This window comes from Anguilla anguilla, chromosome 6, assembly GCF_013347855.1.
Source record: "Anguilla anguilla isolate fAngAng1 chromosome 6, fAngAng1.pri, whole genome shotgun sequence".
In the NCBI taxonomy this organism is placed as follows: Eukaryota; Metazoa; Chordata; class Actinopteri; order Anguilliformes; family Anguillidae; genus Anguilla; species Anguilla anguilla.
Window position 1 is genome coordinate 40723258 of NC_049206.1, and position 21641 is coordinate 40744898.

The 21641-nt window shown below is 45.2% G+C and overlaps 3 protein-coding genes across 8 annotated transcripts in view; all 3 read right to left on the bottom strand.

The window, feature by feature from the left end:
- The window catches only part of LOC118229636 (mucin-16-like), a 90476-nt gene extending 85878 nt beyond the window's left edge, over nucleotides 1–4598 (bottom strand). For all 6 annotated transcript variants that reach the window (XM_035421769.1, XM_035421770.1, XM_035421771.1 and 3 more), the window contains exons 1-5: nucleotides 4352–4598; nucleotides 2814–2978; nucleotides 2536–2686; nucleotides 1571–1729; nucleotides 764–931 (exon numbers count right to left, since the gene is read on the bottom strand). In XM_035421769.1, coding sequence (XP_035277660.1) covers nucleotides 764–931; nucleotides 1571–1729; nucleotides 2536–2686; nucleotides 2814–2978; nucleotides 4352–4440 — 732 coding nt within the window. In that variant the 5' untranslated portion in view covers nucleotides 4441–4598. The remainder of the gene's footprint in view (nucleotides 1–763; nucleotides 932–1570; nucleotides 1730–2535; nucleotides 2687–2813; nucleotides 2979–4351) is intronic.
- On the bottom strand, nucleotides 4485–17429 carry LOC118230187. Its single transcript, XM_035422999.1, has 11 exons — nucleotides 16672–17429; nucleotides 16100–16234; nucleotides 12320–12469; nucleotides 8548–8672; nucleotides 7813–7882; nucleotides 7563–7678; nucleotides 6980–7103; nucleotides 6167–6318; nucleotides 5298–5451; nucleotides 4588–4956; nucleotides 4485–4529 (listed from the first exon to the last, which is right to left on the bottom strand). Exons 1-11 carry the CDS (start codon nucleotides 16756–16758, stop codon nucleotides 4485–4487), a joined length of 1527 nt encoding a protein of 508 aa, XP_035278890.1. The 5' UTR covers nucleotides 16759–17429.
- Nucleotides 17430–19525: 2096 nt separating this feature from the next.
- The window catches only part of LOC118230189 (nesprin-2-like), a 30185-nt gene continuing 28069 nt past the window's right edge, over nucleotides 19526–21641 (bottom strand). The window contains exons 22-23 of the mRNA XM_035423000.1: nucleotides 19818–20850; nucleotides 19526–19536 (exon numbers count right to left, since the gene is read on the bottom strand). Of these exons, the coding sequence (XP_035278891.1) occupies nucleotides 19526–19536; nucleotides 19818–20850 (1044 nt within the window). The remainder of the gene's footprint in view (nucleotides 19537–19817; nucleotides 20851–21641) is intronic.

Consider the following 21641-nt stretch of genomic DNA (forward strand, 5'->3'; position numbering starts at 1 on the left):
CCTGTTACCAGAGAGTAACTGATTATCATTTGCATGACAATAATAATCATAAGCAGAGAATCAGCACTGCTTATTAAAATATAATGCCAGCACACTGTTTTTGTTGAAATGAAAGACAACAGTCTGTATCAATCTGTCCTTAAATTTGACTTATTCTATATACATAAATTTAAGCATTACTTTTTCTCTTAACAAACTAACTTGCGATGGTGAGTTCATTCTTTATTGTTTGATGAACTCAGCATGCTTTGAGTCAGAGTTAAAGCTAAGGATAAATTTAGATGAATCCAGTCCAGTCCAGATTTCGGTAGATGAAAGATGAAAATCCACTGGAATCCATTTAGCTCTTGGTGAAATATTTTGTGTATTCTACTCCCAGAAGAAAAGTTTGATATTGGGCTCTCCAGGCAGGTCATTCAGCTAAAGCACTAATCTGTGACGCAGTAATGGCTCCCACAGTCTGAAATTGAATCATAGCAGTCGCAGTGCACACTGTTGTTGAGAGAAATGCAGGGAAACACTAAATTGGCCATAATACCACTAGTCTGCAGTCTCCTCAACTAACAGAAGATGCTGCAGTGGATAGATGGCTATAAAATTGTGATTGGGAATATAAAATTAGGAGGCAAATTCAAAAAGTTAATTTGCTGCCAGCAGTGATTATTGTCTGTATTTGCTGTACAAATTGGTTACAGGTAAAGTTTGCTTTCTGGCACCTGATACAGAAAGAGATCCTGAGAGGTTCTTGTGGACAGGTGGTTACCTGAAAGGCCTGGACGTCCCGTTCGCTGTGAAATGGGTGTCCCTCTGCAAGCAAGGCCATCTTTTCCCCAGTCCAGCTCTCAATCTCTCTGCCCAGCTGCAGGAGCTTTTCCCAAAGAGCCAGGCCCAAACGCAGGTTGTCCAAGTGTGAGTCTGTCTTCTCAGTCACCTGAACCATGAGACAGTCAGCCAATCAGATCTCTATAAAGCTTGAAACCGTGAGGCAGGCAGCAAATTAGAATGATTCAGATGGTTTAAACTCCTACCAGAGAATAGTGAGAGGACTCCACACTACCCTGTTGCCACTAATGTTTAATAGGCAGTTAAGTAGGCATCAGTCTTTGCATACAGAGCGATTGCTTCTGTTCCTGGCATATATTTCCTTCTTGCTAAAAGGCTTAACAGACACATTGTAAAATGACCATATCTGGTCATTTTACAATGTCATGCAACAGACTCCAGTCCTCACTACCTCATCACATTCATTCACCCAATTACAGGTTAATCAGATGACAGAGAGCATTGATTGGCTTAGCTTAGTGATAACCAACCCTGTTCCTGGAGATCTTCTGTTGAGTAGGTTTTCAGTCAAACCCTAACAAAGCAATCCTCATTCCCAACTAGAGATCTTGTTGAGCTGCTAATTAATTAGTAGAGCCGAGTGTGCAAAATTAGGGTCTAAATGATGACCTACGGGATGGTAGATCTCGAGGAACAGGGTAGGTTACCACTAGCTCAGCTGAACAGTTGCCTTTGAAAGAAGACGCGGCCAAGCTACGTTTTTCAACGACAGTCACAGCCAACTCACATCCAGCCAGCGATCCACCAGGTCGTCTGCCTCGCTCTCAAAGGGAACGATGTCGCAGTCTGGGAATGCCCTCAGCTGGGACTGCAGCTGCCCGCGCACCCCCCGCATTTCATCCACCCCCTCTCTAAGGCCTGCCAGGTCTTCCTTTATCCCTTGGACCTGGGGGTAGGGGACATGCATTCACACAGATACACAATGCAGAAAAGAACAGTTTTCTCAAGGGGCTAGAAGATGTATATAATAATGTTTCTATTATTAGCCTGAAGCTAAACAAAATACCCAAGTTCAGAATTATTTTTTACTTAATCTTTTGCTAGGACTGGATGACCATTGAAATCACTGAAGCATTGAAATGTCATTTACAAAAGTCATTTACACAGAAAATTTCTAATGAATAACAATATTAGTATGCATACCGAATGAACCATGGGGACAAAAAAGATTTATTGATTGATACGAACATTAATATAATCAAAGAACATTTATAGTGGAATTGCGAATTAAGAGACCTGAAAAAAAATTAGCTTAACTTAATTTTATGTTTATTGAAACAGTGTAATGATAGTTACTGTGTACTGTGAATTATTATTGCAGTTATGATATTTCAACCCTGGGCAATATTCGACAATACTACAGATGTCTGATAGGAAAGCCAGCAGAAAATCAGCTTCATATATGAGACTTTTACAGGTGCTAAATTAGCTGCTCCATGTTAGATTTCTCTCCAGCACTGTTTGTTAACTGTAGGAGTAGCAATCACATTGCCAGTCCTATGAAAACATAAGAGTTTGTTGTGCTAAAGCCAAATTGAAGGCAACTGGCGCCCTCTAGCTGTGGATTAAAAACATTGACTTACAGGCCAGGAGTAATTAAAGAACAGGATGTTTGATGATTATAACATGCCATCATTTCTGCATGAATGTGCTGTAGCACAGCAGCACAGGTTTGGGTCACAGGTGTGCTACCTTGGTGATGAGGCACTGCAGGTTGTCCTTGCTCATGTAGGAGGCCTGCACGCCGATGGTCTGCTCCGCTTGCCGTAGGGTGCTTTGCAGGTTACCGCGGCAGCCCTGGAACTTCTTCAGCAGCTCACTGAGTGCACGGTACTGCTCCCTCCTGTCCAGAAGAACACAGACCAAATTACGACCAATCACAGGTCACAGCAAGACTGCACAGGGAGGCCACTTCCTTCCCAGTATCATCAGCATCATTCCCCCTCTCTGTCTCTGTCTCTCTCTCTCACCTCTCAGTCACAGTTCTGTGTGTCTCCTCCCACAACGCCTCCAGCTCCCCTGTGGGGTCTCCTCGGCTGATTTTGGGGTCCAACTGCGCAGTTGCCTCTCGCAGACCCTGCAGCTCAGCGCGTTGCGCAGCCAGACGCTCATCTGCGCCAGCCAGGGCATGCATGCTGCCAGTCAGAGAGGGACAGAGAGAGCAGTCAGGGAAAACAGAACACTCCGGTGCCTTAGATTAAAATGAATTCATCGGCATCAGCCAATGAGCTAAGATTATGGCTGCACTGATGATATAACACACAGGCACCAGGGAGGCAAATTAAGTGAAAATGGGTCATAGTCACTTGAATGCTATATATATATATATATTTTTTTTTATTTTTTTTATTTTTATTTTTATTTTAATGATATTGTTTACGTAACTTTCTCAGGCAAAATCACAAGCCAATCTATCCTGAGACTCAGTAGCTCTCTAGACCCATTTTCTCTGCTTAATAATAAAATAAGTATGCTGAAATATCTTCTTAAATGCATTTTGTCCTTCACAGGTCGTTGTCTGTGCACACCTATTTCTTCCATGAATGTGAAAATTTGGCAAAGGTTTCTGTTTGTGCTGTAATGTACAACAGGGAGGTACTGGCATTGACCAATATAGGTAACCATATAGGTAACCAAACATCTATTTTTGAACTCAGCCCCACAAATTCCATACCATGCACCCTTACATTAATCATAATTCTGTGTCACTTAACATTTTGCCCTGTTCCTGTTAAACCTCCTATTCGTTTAACATTTAGCCCATCAAAATTGTTACGCGTCACAAATAGCCATTGTATATTCCTCTGCCAAATTAGTGAACCTGAGCATGTGTGGGCCTTGTTGACTGGGAGACCTCCTGCACAGTAAAATGTCCATGGTTAATTCAAGTCTAACAGAGTACATATGAGTCCAAAACGGGCCGCATGTACTGTGTGAGAGCCGATTTAACACTAAACATTTTACTGTGTGAGGAAGCCATGTTTCCCAATTCCTAAACTGACTTCCATAGTAATTGATTCTATAATTCACCCTCTCTTCACCTACACAGTAATGAGTGAAGAATACAGCGTTTCTGATGAAAAACACGTTTTCAGATATACAAAGCACTGTCTATAAGTCATTCATTCAAATCTAGGCCTGCCAATAAAAGTATTGATATCAAAATTACACCAAATTACAAGAACCAATATTTGCTATCTTACCTCACACTAATTAAACAAACTGTATTCTAAGACAAAGCAAGGCATAACTTAGCGGGATGGTATACCTGCCAACCCAATGCTACACAATGACAAGTGAAGGGTACATTGTATGTTATAGAGTAATGAGTGAAAAGTACAGGGCATGTTACACAATAACAAGTGAAGGGAACATTGTATGTTATAGAGTAATGAGTGAAAAGTACAGTGTATTTTATACAGTAATGAGTGAACAGTGATATACTACAGCAGGTGAATAGGTCAGTGTATACAATATCAGGCAAAGAGTACAGTACTTTGTCACACACCTGCGCTGCAGGGCAGGCAACGTGGGCTCTTTCAGCCCCTGCCTCTCCACTGAGTCCCGGACCTCCTGCAGAGCCCCCCTCAGGACCATCCTCCTCTCGCCCAGGGAGGAAATTTCCTGCTTTGTGCCCTCCTTCAGCTGGCGTGCAAAGTAGGCGTCGGCCTCTTCGAGCCGTCTGGCTAGCACGAGCACCAGGTCCTGGCAGGAGGTACCAGCACCATTCTGGGCCAGCGAGACCTGGGCCTCCTCCAGGAGACGGTCCAGCTGCACCGCCTCGTCCCCGGCGGCCCGCACGCTCTGCCGGACCGGCACCAGCCGAGAGCGCCCGTCCCGCGCCTCCCGCGCGTCCCTGGGCACGCTGGCCTGCGCGCCGGAGATGTCCCGCTCCACGGCGCGGAGGGACGAAATGAATCGGTCAAGGGACCGGATGGCCTTCCCGCCCTTCCACACCCGCTGGCGGCACTGGTCCAGCGCCCGCCTGCAGCCCAGAGCCGCTCGCCCGACGGCCAGCCGAGCCTCCGGGTCCAGCTCGCTCAGCACCGGGCTGTCCTCGCTGTCCAGGCCAGAAAGCCGGGCCATCTCCTGCTGGATCCTCTCCTCCAGGTCCTAACAGGGAGGTAAAGCTGCATGTTGGATTTCAAAGATACATCCTGGGAAAATTCTCCTGGGCAACACCAAACTCCTCAAAAACGCTGAAGCTTTTTAGAATGTTTTTTGCAAATCACTTCATTATGACCACCACGGTCCATATCATAATGTATCAAACAAAAGAAAAACTACCTAAGGTTGCTGTTTCCTAAATTACGTATCACACATCTAATATCACACATGTACAATGGGAGATAAATTGAACTATGGTTTCCATTCTGCAGCTCCCTTGAATTACATATTTTGTATGTATTTATTATGAGAAACTTAAGGAGATGCTTGGCATTCCGGTGAAGAACCTTTATATCATCCTGTAATGTGCTAGCATTGTTCAGGGTCAGCCCACTGATGTCCTTAGGATTTCTGAAGAGATGGTCAAGCTGTTGGCAGATGTGGGTCATCTGATCGCCCACTGGACCAATCATTTCCACAGCTGTCTCCAGGGATTTCATCCTGAAAACAAAAACAGGATTGGCTCCAACAATACAAACGTGTGTATCTGGATTTGTGTACAGTATGTATATGTGTATATGTACGTGTATGTGTACAGTATGTGTATATGTACGTGTATGTGTATGTGTACAGTATGTGTATGTTTATTTGTACAGTTTGGGTATGTGTATGTGTACAATGTGTGTTTGTGTATGTGTATAAATGTATGTGTATGTGTACAGTATGTGTATGTGTATATGTACCAGACCTGGGTCAAATACGTATTTGTTTTGGATTCATATACTTTTCTGTGCTTTATTGATCTTGCCTGGTGCAATTAATCCTGTCGGGGTTTGCACTTTTTGAGAGTATTTCATTGGTTCCAATACACCAGACAAGACCAGTAAAGCGTAGAAAGGTATTTGAATCCAAAACAAATATGTATTTTACCCAGGTCTGATATGTACGTGTATGTGTACTGTGTGTGTATGTTTATGTGTACAGTATGTGTATATGTATGTGTACAGTATGTGTAAAGTATGTGTACGTGTGCAGTATGTGTATATATGTGTGTATGTGTATGTGTACAGTATGTGTATGTGTATATATGTGTGTATGTGTATGTGTACAATATGTGTAAAGTATGTGTATGCATATATATGTGTGTATGTGTATGTGTACAGTATGTTTATGTGTATATATGTATGTATGTGTATATATACAGTATGAGTACTACCTCTTCTGTAGACTGATCTGTTGAGCTCTCCACTGCTGCAGCAGCTCCTTCCTCTCTTCTGCCAGGCTGAGCTCCATGCCCTCCAGCTGGCAGAACTGGGAACACTGGAGCTCAAACTCATACCACAGGCTATCTGTCTCCCCCTTCAGCACCTACAGAGCACAGGCTGGTTTAGAATACACCCAGCACTGATCACACAGACTAACTAATGCAACCAGCATGTCCAGTAACCACAGTCTCACTCTTATAGTCTGCATCCATAGGTAAGCTAACGTTCACACTAATCACGCAGGCACACTCTTACAATAAGAACCATTGCAGCCAGGGCTGACATTTACAGTACAGTCAGATAATTTCACAACTTTAATCCATAACTTTGCACATAGTGTCTTTTGCTGTCAAAACAGGAATCAACTATCATGCTAATGAGATGCCTTTCCAGTAAAACTGAATAGAAACCGTATAGGATGTGCAAGGAAGCGAAAGGAAAATAATTATCTACAGCAGTGGTGCCCAATCATGTGCCATGGAGGGCCGAGAGTATGCAGGTTTTCATTACCACCAATCACTTCACACCTGCTGATTCCACTAATTAACACACGGTCCACCCGAGAGGAGAGAACTAATTTGTGAAATCAGGTGAAGTGATTGGCTGCAATGAAACCCTGGCTACTCTCGGCCACTGAAAACGCCATTGTAAATGAATGGCATTATGCTTTGCGGGAGTGATTCTTATTGGAGAAAATGGACACAGAGCTAGGAGGGCAAGCATGACCTTAGCTCAGGCCACCTCAGCTCGGGGCCAAGACATACCTGCAGCTGGTCAAGATGGGCGCGCAGGGCAGAGGGCATGTCGGAGGCACAGGGAAACTCGGACTGGAGGCTCTGCTGGTTCTTTTCTAGCTGGGCCCTGAAAGCACTGCTGGCAGCTCGGTACCTGAGAGAGAGGCGCAGACCCATTTTATATTGTTACTGTATGTAAATAACATTTCACTTATTCCCAAACCATTTATTTGTCTATTTATATATATGTGGTACATGTATTTATTATTTCTGACTTGTGCCAGTCTCATTGCTCAGGCAAAGGCATGTTCTCTGAAGCATATACTGCACGCCCCTGTTCTGGGCAGTCCTAACTTCAGAAGATTACACTTCCTGAACAGCTGGCACAGAGGAGATGCCAGAGGAGGTGACCAGTGCACGACGAGACTCAAGACAATCCAGTTGACTGCACCGTTCACCTCCCTGGGTCATGTTACCACCAATTCTGCATCATCGGGTAGGGCTTTCAGCCTAAGTCGGCACTGGAACACTATCTGAACAGGATGAGCTACCGCACTCCTCCTGAACAGATCCGCCAACACATCAGCCAGACTCTGTTATACACGAGCCCCACCTGTCCATGTCCTCCTGGGCAGCTGATCCCTCATCTGGAGATGAGGTCTTGATGACGGTGCGCTCTGGCATCTGTTTGACTTCCACGGTCTCTGCCCTCACTATTGCCTGAGAAAACTGAAACACAAGCTCATCGTCTTCAGTTGGTCTTCAAAACGGTAACTTCACATCTAGTCTAAAGCCCTTCATTCATAGCTACATACATCCTGTACACACTAAAGAGGAAAATCACAGACAGAATTCCACAGTACCTTGGGTGCCAGTGGACCTTCTGAAAAACCTCTTCGGCAGACCGGGTGTGGGCTTGGTTCTCTCTGGTAGCTGCAGAAAAAATAAAACAAATGATATTCATAAATTACACAACTCATGTAAATAATGAGAGAAGATCAGGCATTCTATTTCTTTAGGTACATTTTCCTCTGGGCAACATTCACTGTGGACACAAAACCCTTCCTTTCCAAGATTCTCTTAAAATTTAAAATCTCTAAAACTATAACATATCTATACCTGAATAGTTAAAAGGCCAGAAAAAAGTGCATATTGTGTATATAAATACCCTGTGTATGTGTGAATACAAATTATAAAAACTTTTGTTTATATATTTTTGCTTAAATTACGGAATTTGGTACAGTAGCTTCCTGGTTATACTCAATTTTCAGGGATATATATTCTCAGCCATTGAAACACCAATTAACATGGAATTTAACTTGCCCCCACAACTTCCCTGGAAAATTATATCTGTATTTTTTCAAGATTGGTTAGCCTGATTCCATTTAGTCCTATTTCTAAGCTTATTGTACATCCATATTCCATATCTCACTCCCCCTCTGTCTCTCTAAAACATAATACGAGAACCATTATTCATATCATGGGATATAACAATACATTATCGGTATACATATTCCTACAACAATTTTGTGCATTTTTATTCAACCTTTTGCATCTCTCTCTCCTTGATCCCTCTCTCTTCCTCCCTCCCTTCATACCTGATTCCAGTGATCATTGTGTCCTTGGTATGTACGGTCATCTTCTGTTTTTCTCCAGGGCTCAGTGTATCCGACAGTGCCTTCAGGGCCTCTGGTCGCTGGCCGGCATCTGCATGCAGGAATGCCTGGAAACACAGAGGACTCGACAAGTCCAATATCTACCAACCCAAGTCCAAAGCCTTAACATCTATTAACCCAAAGCTCTAAAGCTCTGACATCTATCAACTGAAAAGCTCCAAAGCTCGATCTATCAACCTAAAGCCCTTAAGCTCCAATATCTATCAACCCAAAACTCCAACATCTACCAACCCAAAAGCTCCAAATCTCCAATAAATATCAAACAAAAAGCTCCAAAGGTCCAACATCTATCAACCGAAAAGCTCCAAAGCTCCTAATTATATCAATCCAATAATCCGAAGCTCTAACATTCATCAACCAACATCTACCAACCCAAAAGCTCCAAATCTCCAACATCTATCAACCAAAAAACTCCAAAACTCCAAGATCCATCAACCCAATGCTTCAAAGCCCCGACATCTATCAACCGACAAACTCCAAATCTCCAACATCTACCCACAAAAAAATCCAACATCTACCAACCCAAAAGCTCCAAAGCTGCAACACTTATCAACCCAAAGCTCCAAATCTCCCACATCTATAAACCTAAAAGCTCCAAAGCTATAAAATCTATCAACCGAAATGCTCAAAACTTCAACATTTACTAAACAAAAAGTTCCAAAACTCCAACATTTACCAACCCAAAAGCTCCAAAGCTCCAACATCTATCAACCCAAAAGCTCCAAAGCTGAGTTTCGCAGGTAAATGCAACATGTTAAAAGTAAATAATTAACAAAATATATTCAGATAACTATGATTAGATTAGATTTTAAATTAAAACATAATATTTTCACTTAACATACAGCTTTAGCAGCACATCAAATGCTCTCCGCCATATCATCATATTGGCCCATGATATCAGTCATAATCTCATCTGATAACAATGCAAGTTTTTCTTACATTATTATCAGCCAATATTGATGTGACCCCTCTGTTATCATCCATCCCTATGCATATCATATTATACTAGGGATGTAAATGGATATCCAAATATTCAGATACTCATTTAAAATGTAAAACACAGGTAATGAAAACGAGTAATAAGTAGTTACACGTTTTCCATAAAATTATTTTATTCCTTCGTAGACTGCATTTATTTAGCATGCACTAAATATGTAAGAAGTCATAAGTAGAGAAATACACTGAGCTGCAGTTGACAGCTTGATTATGAGTAAGATTAAGATCTACTAGTCTGAATCTAACAAACATTTCATTAACACAGATCTGAAGCTCAAACTACTGTCATTTATTTTTGGTAAAAAGACAACACTACATCATTTCAAAAAAACAATAAATAAAAAATGATATCTGAATAATATTTCAGAAGAGAAAGCAAACATCCAATTAGCAAATTATAAATTATTTACATCCATATTAGACACGATAATACAGTCAGCCTGTATTTTGTGTGATATGTTACAACTGCTGATAGAAAATTCCAAGGTAGCTTTCCATGTACAGTGACCTGAAAAATTATTTGCCTCTTCCTGATTTCCTCTATTATTGCATATTTTTCACAAAATGTAAAATTAGACAAAAGGAACATTAGTAAACACAAAACGCATTTTTTTATTTCATGTATTTAATGAAAACAGTGATCATACTTTTAAAAATTTTTAAATTATTATTATTATTATTATTATTATTATTATTATTATTATTATTATTGTTGTTGTTGTTGTTATTGATAAATGGTTGCACAAACTTTAGCAGCAATAACTGCCACCAAATGCTTCTTACACTTTGATATCAGTCTTCCACATCAATGTGGAGGAATTTTAGCCGACTCTTCGTAGGTTTTCAAGCATGAACTGCTCATTTCAGGTCCTGCCGCAGCATCTCTATTGGGTTCAAGTCAGGACTTTGACTAGGCCACTCCAAAACTTTAATTTTTGTTGTCTTTTCAGCCATTCATGCACTTTCCTTGCGTCTTACTGCACAGCCCAATTATGCTTAAACTTCAACTTCAACTTCACAGACAGATTACTGGACATTCTCCTTAAGAATTTTTGTTTAACTGTTGGTATGATGTTCTTACAGTGAAATGTTGTATTTGCTTTACACCAGACATAATGGGACTCGCGTCCTCCAAAAGGTTCCACTTCTGACTCATCTGTCCATAGCACATTATCCCAAAAGGCATGGGGATCATCCAGTTTTTTTTTTGCAAATGTGAGACAAGGATTGATATTTCTTTTGGTTAGCAGAGGTTTTCACCTTGCTAATCTACCATGAATCCCATTTCTGCCCTGTCTCTTTCTTATGTTAGAGTCATGAACAATGATGTCAGCTGAGGCTAGAGAGGCCTGTAGTTCTTTGGATTGTTTTCTTGGATCCTTTGTGACTTCCTGGATGAGTTGTCGCAGCACCCTCGGAGAAACTCTGGCAGGCCAGCCACTCCTACGAAGATTCACCACCATTCCAAGTGTTCTTCATCTGAAGATAATGGCTCTCACTGTGGTTCAGTGGCATCACATATGATGCCTTAGAAATGGCTTTGTATTCCTTTCCAGATTGACATATTTATATTTCAACAACTTTTTTTCTCATCTCTTCTGGAATTTCCTTTGATCGTGGCATAGTGTGCTTGTAGAAACTTTGTGGTGACTACTCCACTCTATTGGAAAGGTTCAATATGAGTGAAGTTTAGATTCAACAGGGCTGGCTGCAATCACGCCTGGCTGTTTTCATTCAGCTGAATCTAATTATCTATTAAATTTGGTTAATTGGTTGATTTAGTAACTAAGGGGATTTATTACTTTTTCATAGGGGTTATATTGGTGTTTGAAAACTTTTTTCATTAAATAAATGAAATAATTTTTTAAATGTGTTTTGTGTTTACTCAGTTTTCCTTTGTCGAACATTACATTTTTTTTAAAGAAATGAAACCATTTAGCGTGAAAATTATGCAATATGCAATACTAGAGGAAATCAGGAAGAAGGAAAATATTTTTTTCACAGTACTGTACATTGTTAACTTAGTAAGGTAGATTCTGGTCGCTGTCCCTGAGCAGGCCTAGGATCAGGTTAGTATGATTAGTAGGTTACTTATGGTATCTGTTCCTGAACAGGTCTAGGATCTGGGAAGTTAGTGAGGCAGGTTACAGTACCTCTTCCTGAGCAAGTCTAGGATCACAATTAGTCAGGTTAGTAAGGTTACTTATAGGACCTGTTCCTGAGCAGGTCTAGGATTGGCTCAGTGTGGTTAGTAAGGTTACTTACGCTATCTGTTTCTAAGCAGGTCCAGGATCAGAGAGGTTAGTGAGGCAGGTTATAGTACCTGTTCCTGAGCAGGTCCATGATCAGAGAGATTAGTAAGGCAGGTTATAGTACCTGTTCCTGAGCAGGTTCAGGATCAGGGAGGTTAGTGAGACAGGTTATAGTACCTGTTCCTGAGCAGGTCCATGATCAGAGAGGTTAGTAAGGCAGGTTATAGTACCTGTTCCTGAGCAGGTTCAGGATCAGGGAGGTTAGTGAGACAGGTTATAGTACCTGTTCCTGAGCAGGTCCAGGATCAGGGAGGCTAGTGAGGCAGGTTATAGTACTTGTCAAGGAGCAGACCTACTGTATGACCAGTGAAATTAGTAACGTAATTATAGTATCTGTTCCTGAGCAGGTCAATGTTCAGTGAGATCAGTAAGGCAGGTTATGGTACCTGTGCCTGATCAGGTCCAGGATCAGTGGATGATGTCCCTGGGTTAAAATGCGTCAGTTTCTCACAATGCAAATCAGCCGTGTTAAAGTGTCCTTGTCCGATATCAAATCTCATTTGTTGTAAAAAGGCAGCTATCTCAGAGCGCACATCCTAGATGACAAAACAAACAATGCTTAACCTACAGATATGACAAAGGACTAGGTTATTTACATTTCTGCTATATTTCTTATTTGTCTTCTTCTTAGTATGATTAATGGTAATTTCCTCATAATTTACTCACAGAACTTCAGGAGGACAGGAACCTTTTGCAGCAGTGGCGACTGGTGAGCTGAAAATTGGTGGGGGGCAAAACTTTCCTTTAAACTGATCATTGATCTCAAACTGTTTTATTTAATTTTCAGTGATTAACAAGCATGCAAACTATCTGATTAATCAATTGGAAAGTGACACACAGCTTCTTCGCATTGTGTTAGGGAGATTAAATGATAAGTTGATTTAGAAAAATCTGTATTAATCACTAAGCAGTGGCAGAAACTTCCCCTGATTTTCCTTGAGTATCAATACAATTAATCCACAAAATAGCCTACTCAATACTATCATATATAGCCAGCTCTCCCCAAATACACAGTTTTAGCGAGTAGCCTAGGCCTTATAGCCTACATTTGTTTTCATTTGCGGTACGAAATTGTGCACATTTTTAATCAACATTATTTGCAGCTACATGCACTTCTTTCGCCGCACTCGTATTCATGGCAAATATCTGCAATGAGTAGATTGTAAACAATCCTGAAGTGCAGGTTTTATTTTTGCTGGTTATTCTGAAAGCTAACATGGTAGATAACAGAATGGTGTATCTTGTTTGTTAAGTGTAGACTACTTGGTGATAGAAACAGATTTTTAACGGATAAATTGAATTTATGATTTAATCCCCCTAACACGGTATGAAGACGCTGTGTGTTAAATTGCCATTTGATTAGTCCGATCGTTGGCACGCTTGATATTAAAGGAAAATTAATGAAAACAGTTTGAGATCAATGATTAGTTTTGCGCCCCACTAATTTTCAGCTCACCAGTCCCCGCTGTTTTTCAGTTAAGGTTTATTAGCGTTTAGAAAAAATTGCAATTAGTTAAACACACGCAATGCATCCTTGGCGAGCAATGGGTGCTTTTGCTGTACGTGAACCTATTTTCTTCCCAGTTTGGAATGCCCAGTTGTATTCATACCTGTGCTCATGCATGAATCAACAAATGAGATGGACAAAATTAAATTTTATCTATTTTATTTATTCTTCAAGGAAAATTAATCGCAACTGATTTCAAAGTCTTCCTTGCTGATACACTATATCATGCTGTGAATCACTTCTCAGCTGCAACTGGAATCAATAAATGCTAAGAGTATTTTAAGGTTGCTTTTAATGTGACTTGAAGTGTCCAACAGTCCAAGTAATACAGTATGTCAGAGCTTATAAAGGCATCCTTAGAAGCTTGTTGCCAAATTCAGTGCAGTGCATGACACTTGCGAGTATGGTTTGGAAATATACATTTCCCAGAAGTTGACAAACTCCTGAGCACTGTCAATAAACATTTAAAACATTGTCCAAACTGGAAACAGCCCTACCCACAGCATGTTATGAGAGTGATTACACAGCAAGGTATCATTTCTTGGTATCAAAACTTGATCCTGAACCATGCAAAACCAGATAGGGTAGCTGTTATTCATTTTCAGTACAATTCAAACTACAGCAGCATAAAAAGTACAGTTTTACCCCACATGTGTGGTAATGGTGATATATAGACGGGTGACAAATTAAAGAAAAAACCAACATAAAGTGTCTTAGTAAGGTGTTTGGCCACCAAAAACCACCAGAACAACTTTAATGCATCTTGGCATACATTCTACAAGTCGACTGGAGGGATGGAACACCATTCTTCCAAAAGATATTCCCTCATTTGATCTTTTGATGATATGGTGGAGAGAGGTGTCTAACACGTCAGTCCAAAATCTCCCATAGGTGTTCTATTGGGTTGTGATCTGGTGACCCGGTGACTGTGAAGTTCATAGCATATGATTCACATCATTTTCATACTCATCAAACCATTCAGCGACCCCTTGTGCCCTATGGATGGGGGCATTGTCATCCTGGAAGAGACCACTCTAATCAGGATAGTAATGCTTCATCATAGGATAAAGGTTCTCACTCAGAATAACTTTGTATTGATTCGCAGTGACACCTCCTTCTAAGGGAACAAATGGACCCAAACCATGGCAGGAAAATGTCACCCACAGCATAACAAAGCCACCAAACCTGCTCACTTTAGGGATCAAGCATACTGTTCTCTTGGTGTATGCCACACATGCACCCTCCCACTTGTCGAGTATATGATGAAGGATGACTCATCTGACCATATCACGTTTTTACACATCTCTGTTGACCAGTGCCTACCACTTTTGCACCACTGAACTCTCAAATGTGCATTAATTTTTGTAATGAGGGGTTTATGCACTGCAACCCTACTTATAATATCCCTCTCTATGTAGTTGTTGACAGTCTGTTCTTGCTGACCCAGACTGATCATGTCCTGCTTTGACATTCTCAGTCACCTGAGGAAGAGTTGCTCTTCTCTTGTTCCTTACATATCGCACTAATGCATGAGCATCACTGTCATCAAATGTGCGCTTTTGACCACAATTTGCAACCCTATTTACTGACGTATTTCCCATAGAGATGTAAATGCAGATGTCACTCAAACTACTGTTCCTATTGAAACACTAGCCAATTGTGCAGTCTTTGTGACTGAAGCCTCTGCCATCCGTGGCCCAAATAATGAACCCTCTTTAAAAGTCACTAAGATCGTTTCCTCTTTCCATCTTGATCCAAAATCGAGGTCAACTGGGCCAGCTCAACATTTTTATACATGCCACAGCATGATAGGATGTTAATTGTTTAACTGTATCATGCTGCACACCTGTATGGAAGCATCTGCATTTGTTATGTTTCTCCACTCAGGTTTTCATTTAATTTGTCACCCGTATATATATCATGCCATGGTAAAAAGAGATGCTGAAAGAGCTCAAGATATTGTTCATGGTAAGGGTTTCAAGAGACAGTACACTAAATATGAATTTGCAGACAATATAATAGTTAACGACCAATGCGTCGATACCACGTCTCAGTGCAGACTCGATACAATAATCCTCCCACTGGACTCAATTCCAAGATGGGCAAGAACCCATGCTGAGAAATTACTAATTATTTGCACAAGAAAAATGGCACTGCATTGTCACTGGGTGAACTCTGGGAGACAGCTGGAATATTTACAAATAAATAACTCGTAACGATTGTTGTTCCTGGCAACCGAGTCTGTTTATGCAGAAAGATTTTTTTTCATTCCTCCAAGCATTGCCAATCAATGACAGAATTGACCATGATCACGATTTTGAACTGTGTACATGATGTTGAATTTAACTACAGTAATCCTTTACAAGTTAAATGCGAGTTTAATATAACTGTTCTCACTTTAAATGTCACTGCTTCGGGCAAAAACAAATATATTAATAATTAATTTCATAATATTGCCGCATGTCTGTGGTCCTAAATAATCAGACTGAATTTAGCATGCCGGTATCGCTTGTAAACATTGCTGGTCATGTAATCAGGATGATTGCTTGACATGCTGTTAAACATAAAAGCTATCGATCTCTTGTTGGCAGAGGACTGAAGCACATGCAAGAAAACAAGCGAAGACAAACTGTTGGGACTGGGACAGGGATCCACCAACCTCCCACTGCTTCCTCACAGAGTGAGAGAGGTCCTCCATGTTCCTGAGCTGAGCTGTGGAACAGAACCTCTTCAGGTTCTCCAATGACCTCAGGAACTCCTCCAGAACCTCAGAGTTCATATGCTGCAGATTCACCTAAGAGGTTGAGGGATGAAGTTTGGAGACAGGGTTGAGAAACAGAAGTAGGATCGGGGGTGGCGTTTGGGATAGTGGTAGGATTGAGTGAGAGCACAGTTGATGACATAGAGGTTTGTTGGGGTCTATGTTGGGGTAGGGGGGCAGAGTTGTGGGAAATGGTTACTCAGAAACCACTAGCAATTTATCGCTGCTTAATGTCAGGGTCCGTCACAACTATAACTAGACTAGCCAAAGTAGCCGACTCCATTATGATATATTAACCTGTATTTTATCAAGCAAGCTGAACACTGCCACATTTCTGAATGACTGTGTATAGAATGAAATTCTATCCAAAAAATAGACACTGTACGACTAGAAATATAAATCTACTACAAATCAATCCAAAGACATGAATAAGAAAAGACCGATCAGAGCAGAGAAAAGTAAACACTTGCCTCTTTTAGCAGTGCTTGCTCTTGTGAGAGCTCTTTCTTGCTGAACATTGTGATGGCCCTCTGGATGTGGTCCTGGAGTTGATGCATTGCCTTCTCAAATCTTTGCCTTGCCTCGGACTCAGAGTATGATGGGGGTGAGTGGCCTGTAAAGGCCTCAGTGTGCAACTGGCGCAAAGGGCCCCTGAGAACCTCAGTGTGTATCTGTGGCAGGGGGCCCTTGCGAACCTCAGTGAAAACCTGTGCCAAGCAACCCTTGGGAACTTCAGTGTGTGTCTGTTGCAGGGGGCCCCTGGGAACCTCAGTGTGTGTCTGTGGTGGGGGGCCCCTTGGAATCTCAGTGTGTGCCTGCGGTGGGGGGCCCCTGGGAATCTCAGTGTGTGCCTGCGGTGGGGGGCCCCTGGGAACTGCAGTGTGTGCCTGTGGTGGGTGGCCTCTGGGAACCTCAGTGTGTGCCTGCGGTGGGGGGCCCTTGCAAACCTCAGTGTGTGCCTGTGGTGGGGGGCCTCTGGGAACCTCAGTGTGTGCCTGTGGTGGGGGGCCCCTGGGAAACTCAATGTGTGCCTGTGGAGGGGGTCCCTTGCGAACCTCAGTGTGTGCCTGTGATGGGGGGCCCTTCCAAACCTCAGTGTGCGCTTGTGGCAGGGGGCCCCTGGAAGCCTCAGTGGAAACCTGTGGTGGGGGGCCCTTGCGAACTTCAGTGTGTGCCTGTGATGGGGGTCCCTTGTGAACCTCAGTGTGTGCCTGTGGTGGGGGTCCCTTGCGAACCTCAGTGTGTGCCTGTGGTGGGGGGCCCCTGGGAACCTCAGTGTGTGCCTGTGGTGGGGGGCCTCTGGGAACCTCAGTGTGTGCCTGTGGTGGGGGTCCCTTGCGAACCTCACTGTGTGCCTGTGGTGGGGGGCTCTTCAAAACCTCAGTGTGTGCCTGTGGCAGGGGGCCCCTGGGAGCCTCAGTGAAAACCTGTGGTGGGTGGCCCTTGTGAACCTTAGTGTGTGCCTGTGGTGGGGGTCCCTTGCGAACCTCAGTGTGTGCCTGTGGTGGGGGGCCTCTGGGAACGTCAGTGTGTGCCTGTGGTGGGGGTCCCTTGCGAACCTCAGTGTGTGCCTGTGGTGGGGGGCCCCTGGGAACCTCAGTGTGTGCCTGTGGTGGGGGGCCTCTGGGAACCTCAGTGTGTGCCTGTGGTGGGGGTCCCTTGCGAACCTCAGTGTGTGCCTGTGGTGGGGGGCCCTTGCGAACTTCAGTGTGTGCCTGTGATGGGGGTCCCTTGTGAACCTCAGTGTGTGCCTGTGGTGGGGGTCCCTTGCGAACCTCAGTGTGTGCCTGTGGTGGGGGGCCCCTGGGAACCTCAGTGTGTGCCTGTGGTGGGGGGCCTCTGGGAACCTCAGTGTGTGCCTGTGGTGGGGGTCCCTTGCGAACCTCAGTGTGTGCCTGTGGTGGGGGGCCCTTGCGAACTTCAGTGTGTGCCTGTGATGGGGGTCCCTTGTGAACCTCAGTGTGTGCCTGTGGTGGGGGTCCCTTGTGAACCTCAGTGTGTGCCTGTGGTGGGGGGCCCCTGGGAACCTCAGTGTGTGCCTGTGGTGGGGGGCCTCTGGGAACCTCAGTGTGTGCCTGTGGTGGGGGTCCCTTGCGAACCTCACTGTGTGCCTGTGGTGGGGGGCCCTTCAAAACCTCAGTGTGTGCCTGTGGCAGGGGGCCCCTGGGAGCCTCAGTGAAAACCTGTGGTGGGTGGCCCTTGTGAACCTCAGTGTGTGCCTGTGGTGGGTGGCCCTTGCGAACCTCAGTGTGTGCCTGTGGTGGGGGGCCCCTGGGAACCTCAGTGTGTGCCTGTGGTGGGGGGCCTCTGGGAACCTCAGTGTGTGCCTGTGGTGGGGGGCCCTTCAAAACCTCAGTGTGTGCCTGTTGCAGGGGGCCCCTGGGAGCCTCAGTGGAAACCTGTGGTGGGGGGCCTCTGGGAACCTCAGTGTGTGCCTGTGGTGGGGGTCCCTTGCGAACCTCAGTGTGTGCCTGTGGTGGGGGGCCCCTGGGAACCTCAGTGTGCGCCTGTGGTGGGGGGCCTCTGGGAACCTCAGTGTGTGCCTGTGGTGGGGGTCCCTTGCGAACCTCACTGTGTGCCTGTGGCAGGGGGCCCCTGGGAGCCTCAGTGGAAACCTGTGGTGGGTGGCCCTTGTGAACCTCAGTGTGTGCCTGTGGTGGGGGGCCTCTGGGAACCTCAGTGTGTGCCTGTGGTGGGGGTCCCTTGCGAACCTCAGTGTGTGCCTGTGGTGGGGGTCCCTTGCGAACCTCAGTGTGTGCCTGTGGTGGGGGGCCCCTGGGAACCTCAGTGTGTGCCTGTGGTGGGGGTCCCTTGTGAACCTCAGTGTGTGCCTGTGATGGGGGGCCTTTGCGAACCTCACTGTGTGCTTGTGGTGGGGGGCCCTTCAAAACCTCAGTGTGTGCTTGTGGCAGGGGGCCCCTGGGAGCCTCAGTGGAAACCTGTGGTGGGTGGCCCTTGTGAACCTCAGTGTGTGCCTGTGGTGGGGGGCCTCTGGGAACCTCAGTGTGTGCCTGTGGTGGGGGTCCCTTGCGAACCTCAGTGTGTGCCTGTGGTGGGGGGCCTCTGGGAACCTCAGTGTGTGCCTGTGGTGGGGGGCCCTTCAAAACCTCAGTGTGTGCCTGTTGCAGGGGGCCCCTGGGAGCCTCAGTGGAAACCTGTGGTGGGGGGCCTCTGGGAACCTCAGTGTGTGCCTGTGGTGGGGGTCCCTTGCGAACCTCAGTGTGTGCCTGTGGTGGGGGGCCCCTGGGAACCTCAGTGTGCGCCTGTGGTGGGGGGCCTCTGGGAACCTCAGTGTGTGCCTGTGGTGGGGGTCCCTTGCGAACCTCACTGTGTGCCTGTGGCAGGGGGCCCCTGGGAGCCTCAGTGGAAACCTGTGGTGGGTGGCCCTTGTGAACCTCAGTGTGTGCCTGTGGTGGGGGGCCTCTGGGAACCTCAGTGTGTGCCTGTGGTGGGGGTCCCTTGCGAACCTCAGTGTGTGCCTGTGGTGGGGGTCCCTTGCGAACCTCAGTGTGTGCCTGTGGTGGGGGGCCCCTGGGAACCTCAGTGTGTGCCTGTGGTGGGGGTCCCTTGTGAACCTCAGTGTGTGCCTGTGATGGGGGGCCTTTGCGAACCTCACTGTCTGCTTGTGGTGGGGGGCCCTTCAAAACCTCAGTGTGTGCTTGTGGCAGGGGGCCCCTGGGAGCCTCAGTGGAAACCTGTGGTGGGTGGCCCTTGTGAACCTCAGTGTGTGCCTGTGGTGGGGGGCCTCTGGGAACCTCAGTGTGTGCCTGTGGTGGGGGTCCCTTGTGAACCTCAGTGTGTGCCTGTGGTGGGGGGCCCCTGGGAACCTCAGTGTGTGCCTGTGGTGGGGGTCCCTTGCGAACCTCAGTGTGTGCCTGTGGTGGGGGGCCCCTGGGAACCTCAGTGCGTGACTGTGGTGGGGGGCCCCTGAGAACCTCAGCACGTTCCCGTGTTGGGAAACCCTTGTGCACCTCAGTGAGTGTCTGTGGCGGGGAATCCCTGGGAACCTCAGTGTCTACCTGTGGTGGAGTCCCAGTGAAGGCCAGAACTGCAGCCTGTGTGTCAGTCTGTGCTGAGGGGACAGGCTGGCTGTAAGTCTGGGTCTGAGTGTGGGAAAGGGTTTGGACACTGACATGGACCCGAACATGGGCCTGAACCTGAGTTGGGGACTGCTCGTTCGGTCTTGTTGAAGCCTGAGCATGGGGCCAGGCAGGATCCTGAGTTCGCATGGAGGTGCAAGGCTGGATCAGGGGTTGGATCTGGGTTGGGCTGTGGTCTTGAGCCTGGAGCGTCTGGGGTTGGGTCTGAGTTTGGCCTCTGGTCCGGAAACTTGTTTTAGACCGAGGGTGAGTTACGGCCTCGGCGTAAGAATAACCCTGGACCCTGGGCTGGGACTCCACCCTTTCCTGGTGAGGAGGGCACACCTGGAGGCGCGGTTTTGGTCTGGGAGTGGTTTGATTCTGAGGTTGAGGGGTGGTTTGGCATTGGGGTTCAGGGGTGCTTTTGAGCTGGTGTTGGGGGATGATTTGGGGCTGGCTCAATGGCGCCCCCTGAGTGTCGGACAGAATGAGGAGTTTGGGGGGTGGCTGGAACTCAGCTGGGCCTTGATGCCGTCGGGCCCCGAGAGAGCTGAGCATCCCCACAGTCTCCTGAGAGAAAGCCAAGAAAACAAGAAACACAGAACACACTTTAAAAACTGGACATACTGACCATTCATGCAAAGGCTTCAGCGCTGCTGTGATTATCCTCTGAACCTTTCTTTCTTCTCTTTCTTTTTTTTACAGGAGAGCAGACAGTCCACCCTACTTTCATATTTTTTGCCTTATTCAGACAGGGAGAGGACAGAAAGAGCAGAAAAAGGATAGCAGCTCAGAAGGTTCCACGACCCATTCCTGGACTCAAATACAACTTCAAGGTCCGCAATTCTACAGACTATACCACATTTTGCCAAACTGTGCTTTGTTTTATTCTCAATTTCCTGATGGGCAACTTGTAAACAATTCAGACCTGGGTCAAATACGTATTTGTTTTGGATTCAAATACTTTTCTGTGCTCTATTGATCTTGGCTGGTGTAATTCAGCCTGCCAGTATGACCAGAAGGCAGGTTTTTCACTTTTCGAGTGGTTCCAATACACCAGACAAGATCAGTTAAGTGTAGAAAGGTATTTGAATCCACAACAAATACCTTTATTGTACCAGGTCTGAAACAAATATATGCTATATACCAGTGGTTCCCAACCTCAGTCCTGGAGTACCTGTGTTCCAACCACAATTGCAATACCAGAATTTTAACAAGTTATTCATTTTTCTTTTCATGTTTAGAGGGATTATTAACCCACTTAACCCACATTATGTCAAAAATTGCCATAAACAATAAAGTTACCATGTTCATATAGTGCTTATTGTGCTTTATTGCAAACAATTATAAATAGAAGAGGT

Coding starts and splice junctions, on each gene's coding strand:
- LOC118230187 (XM_035422999.1), bottom strand. CDS start 16,758: ATGCATCAACTCCAGGACCACATCCAGAGGGCCATCACAATGTTCAGC. Junction 7,883..8,547: donor ACAATGATCACTGGAATCAG/GTATGAAGGGAG, acceptor TTTTTTCTGCAG/CTACCAGAGAGAACCAAGCC. Junction 4,957..5,297: donor CATTACAGGATGATATAAAG/GTTCTTCACCGG, acceptor CCTCCCTGTTAG/GACCTGGAGGAGAGGATCCA.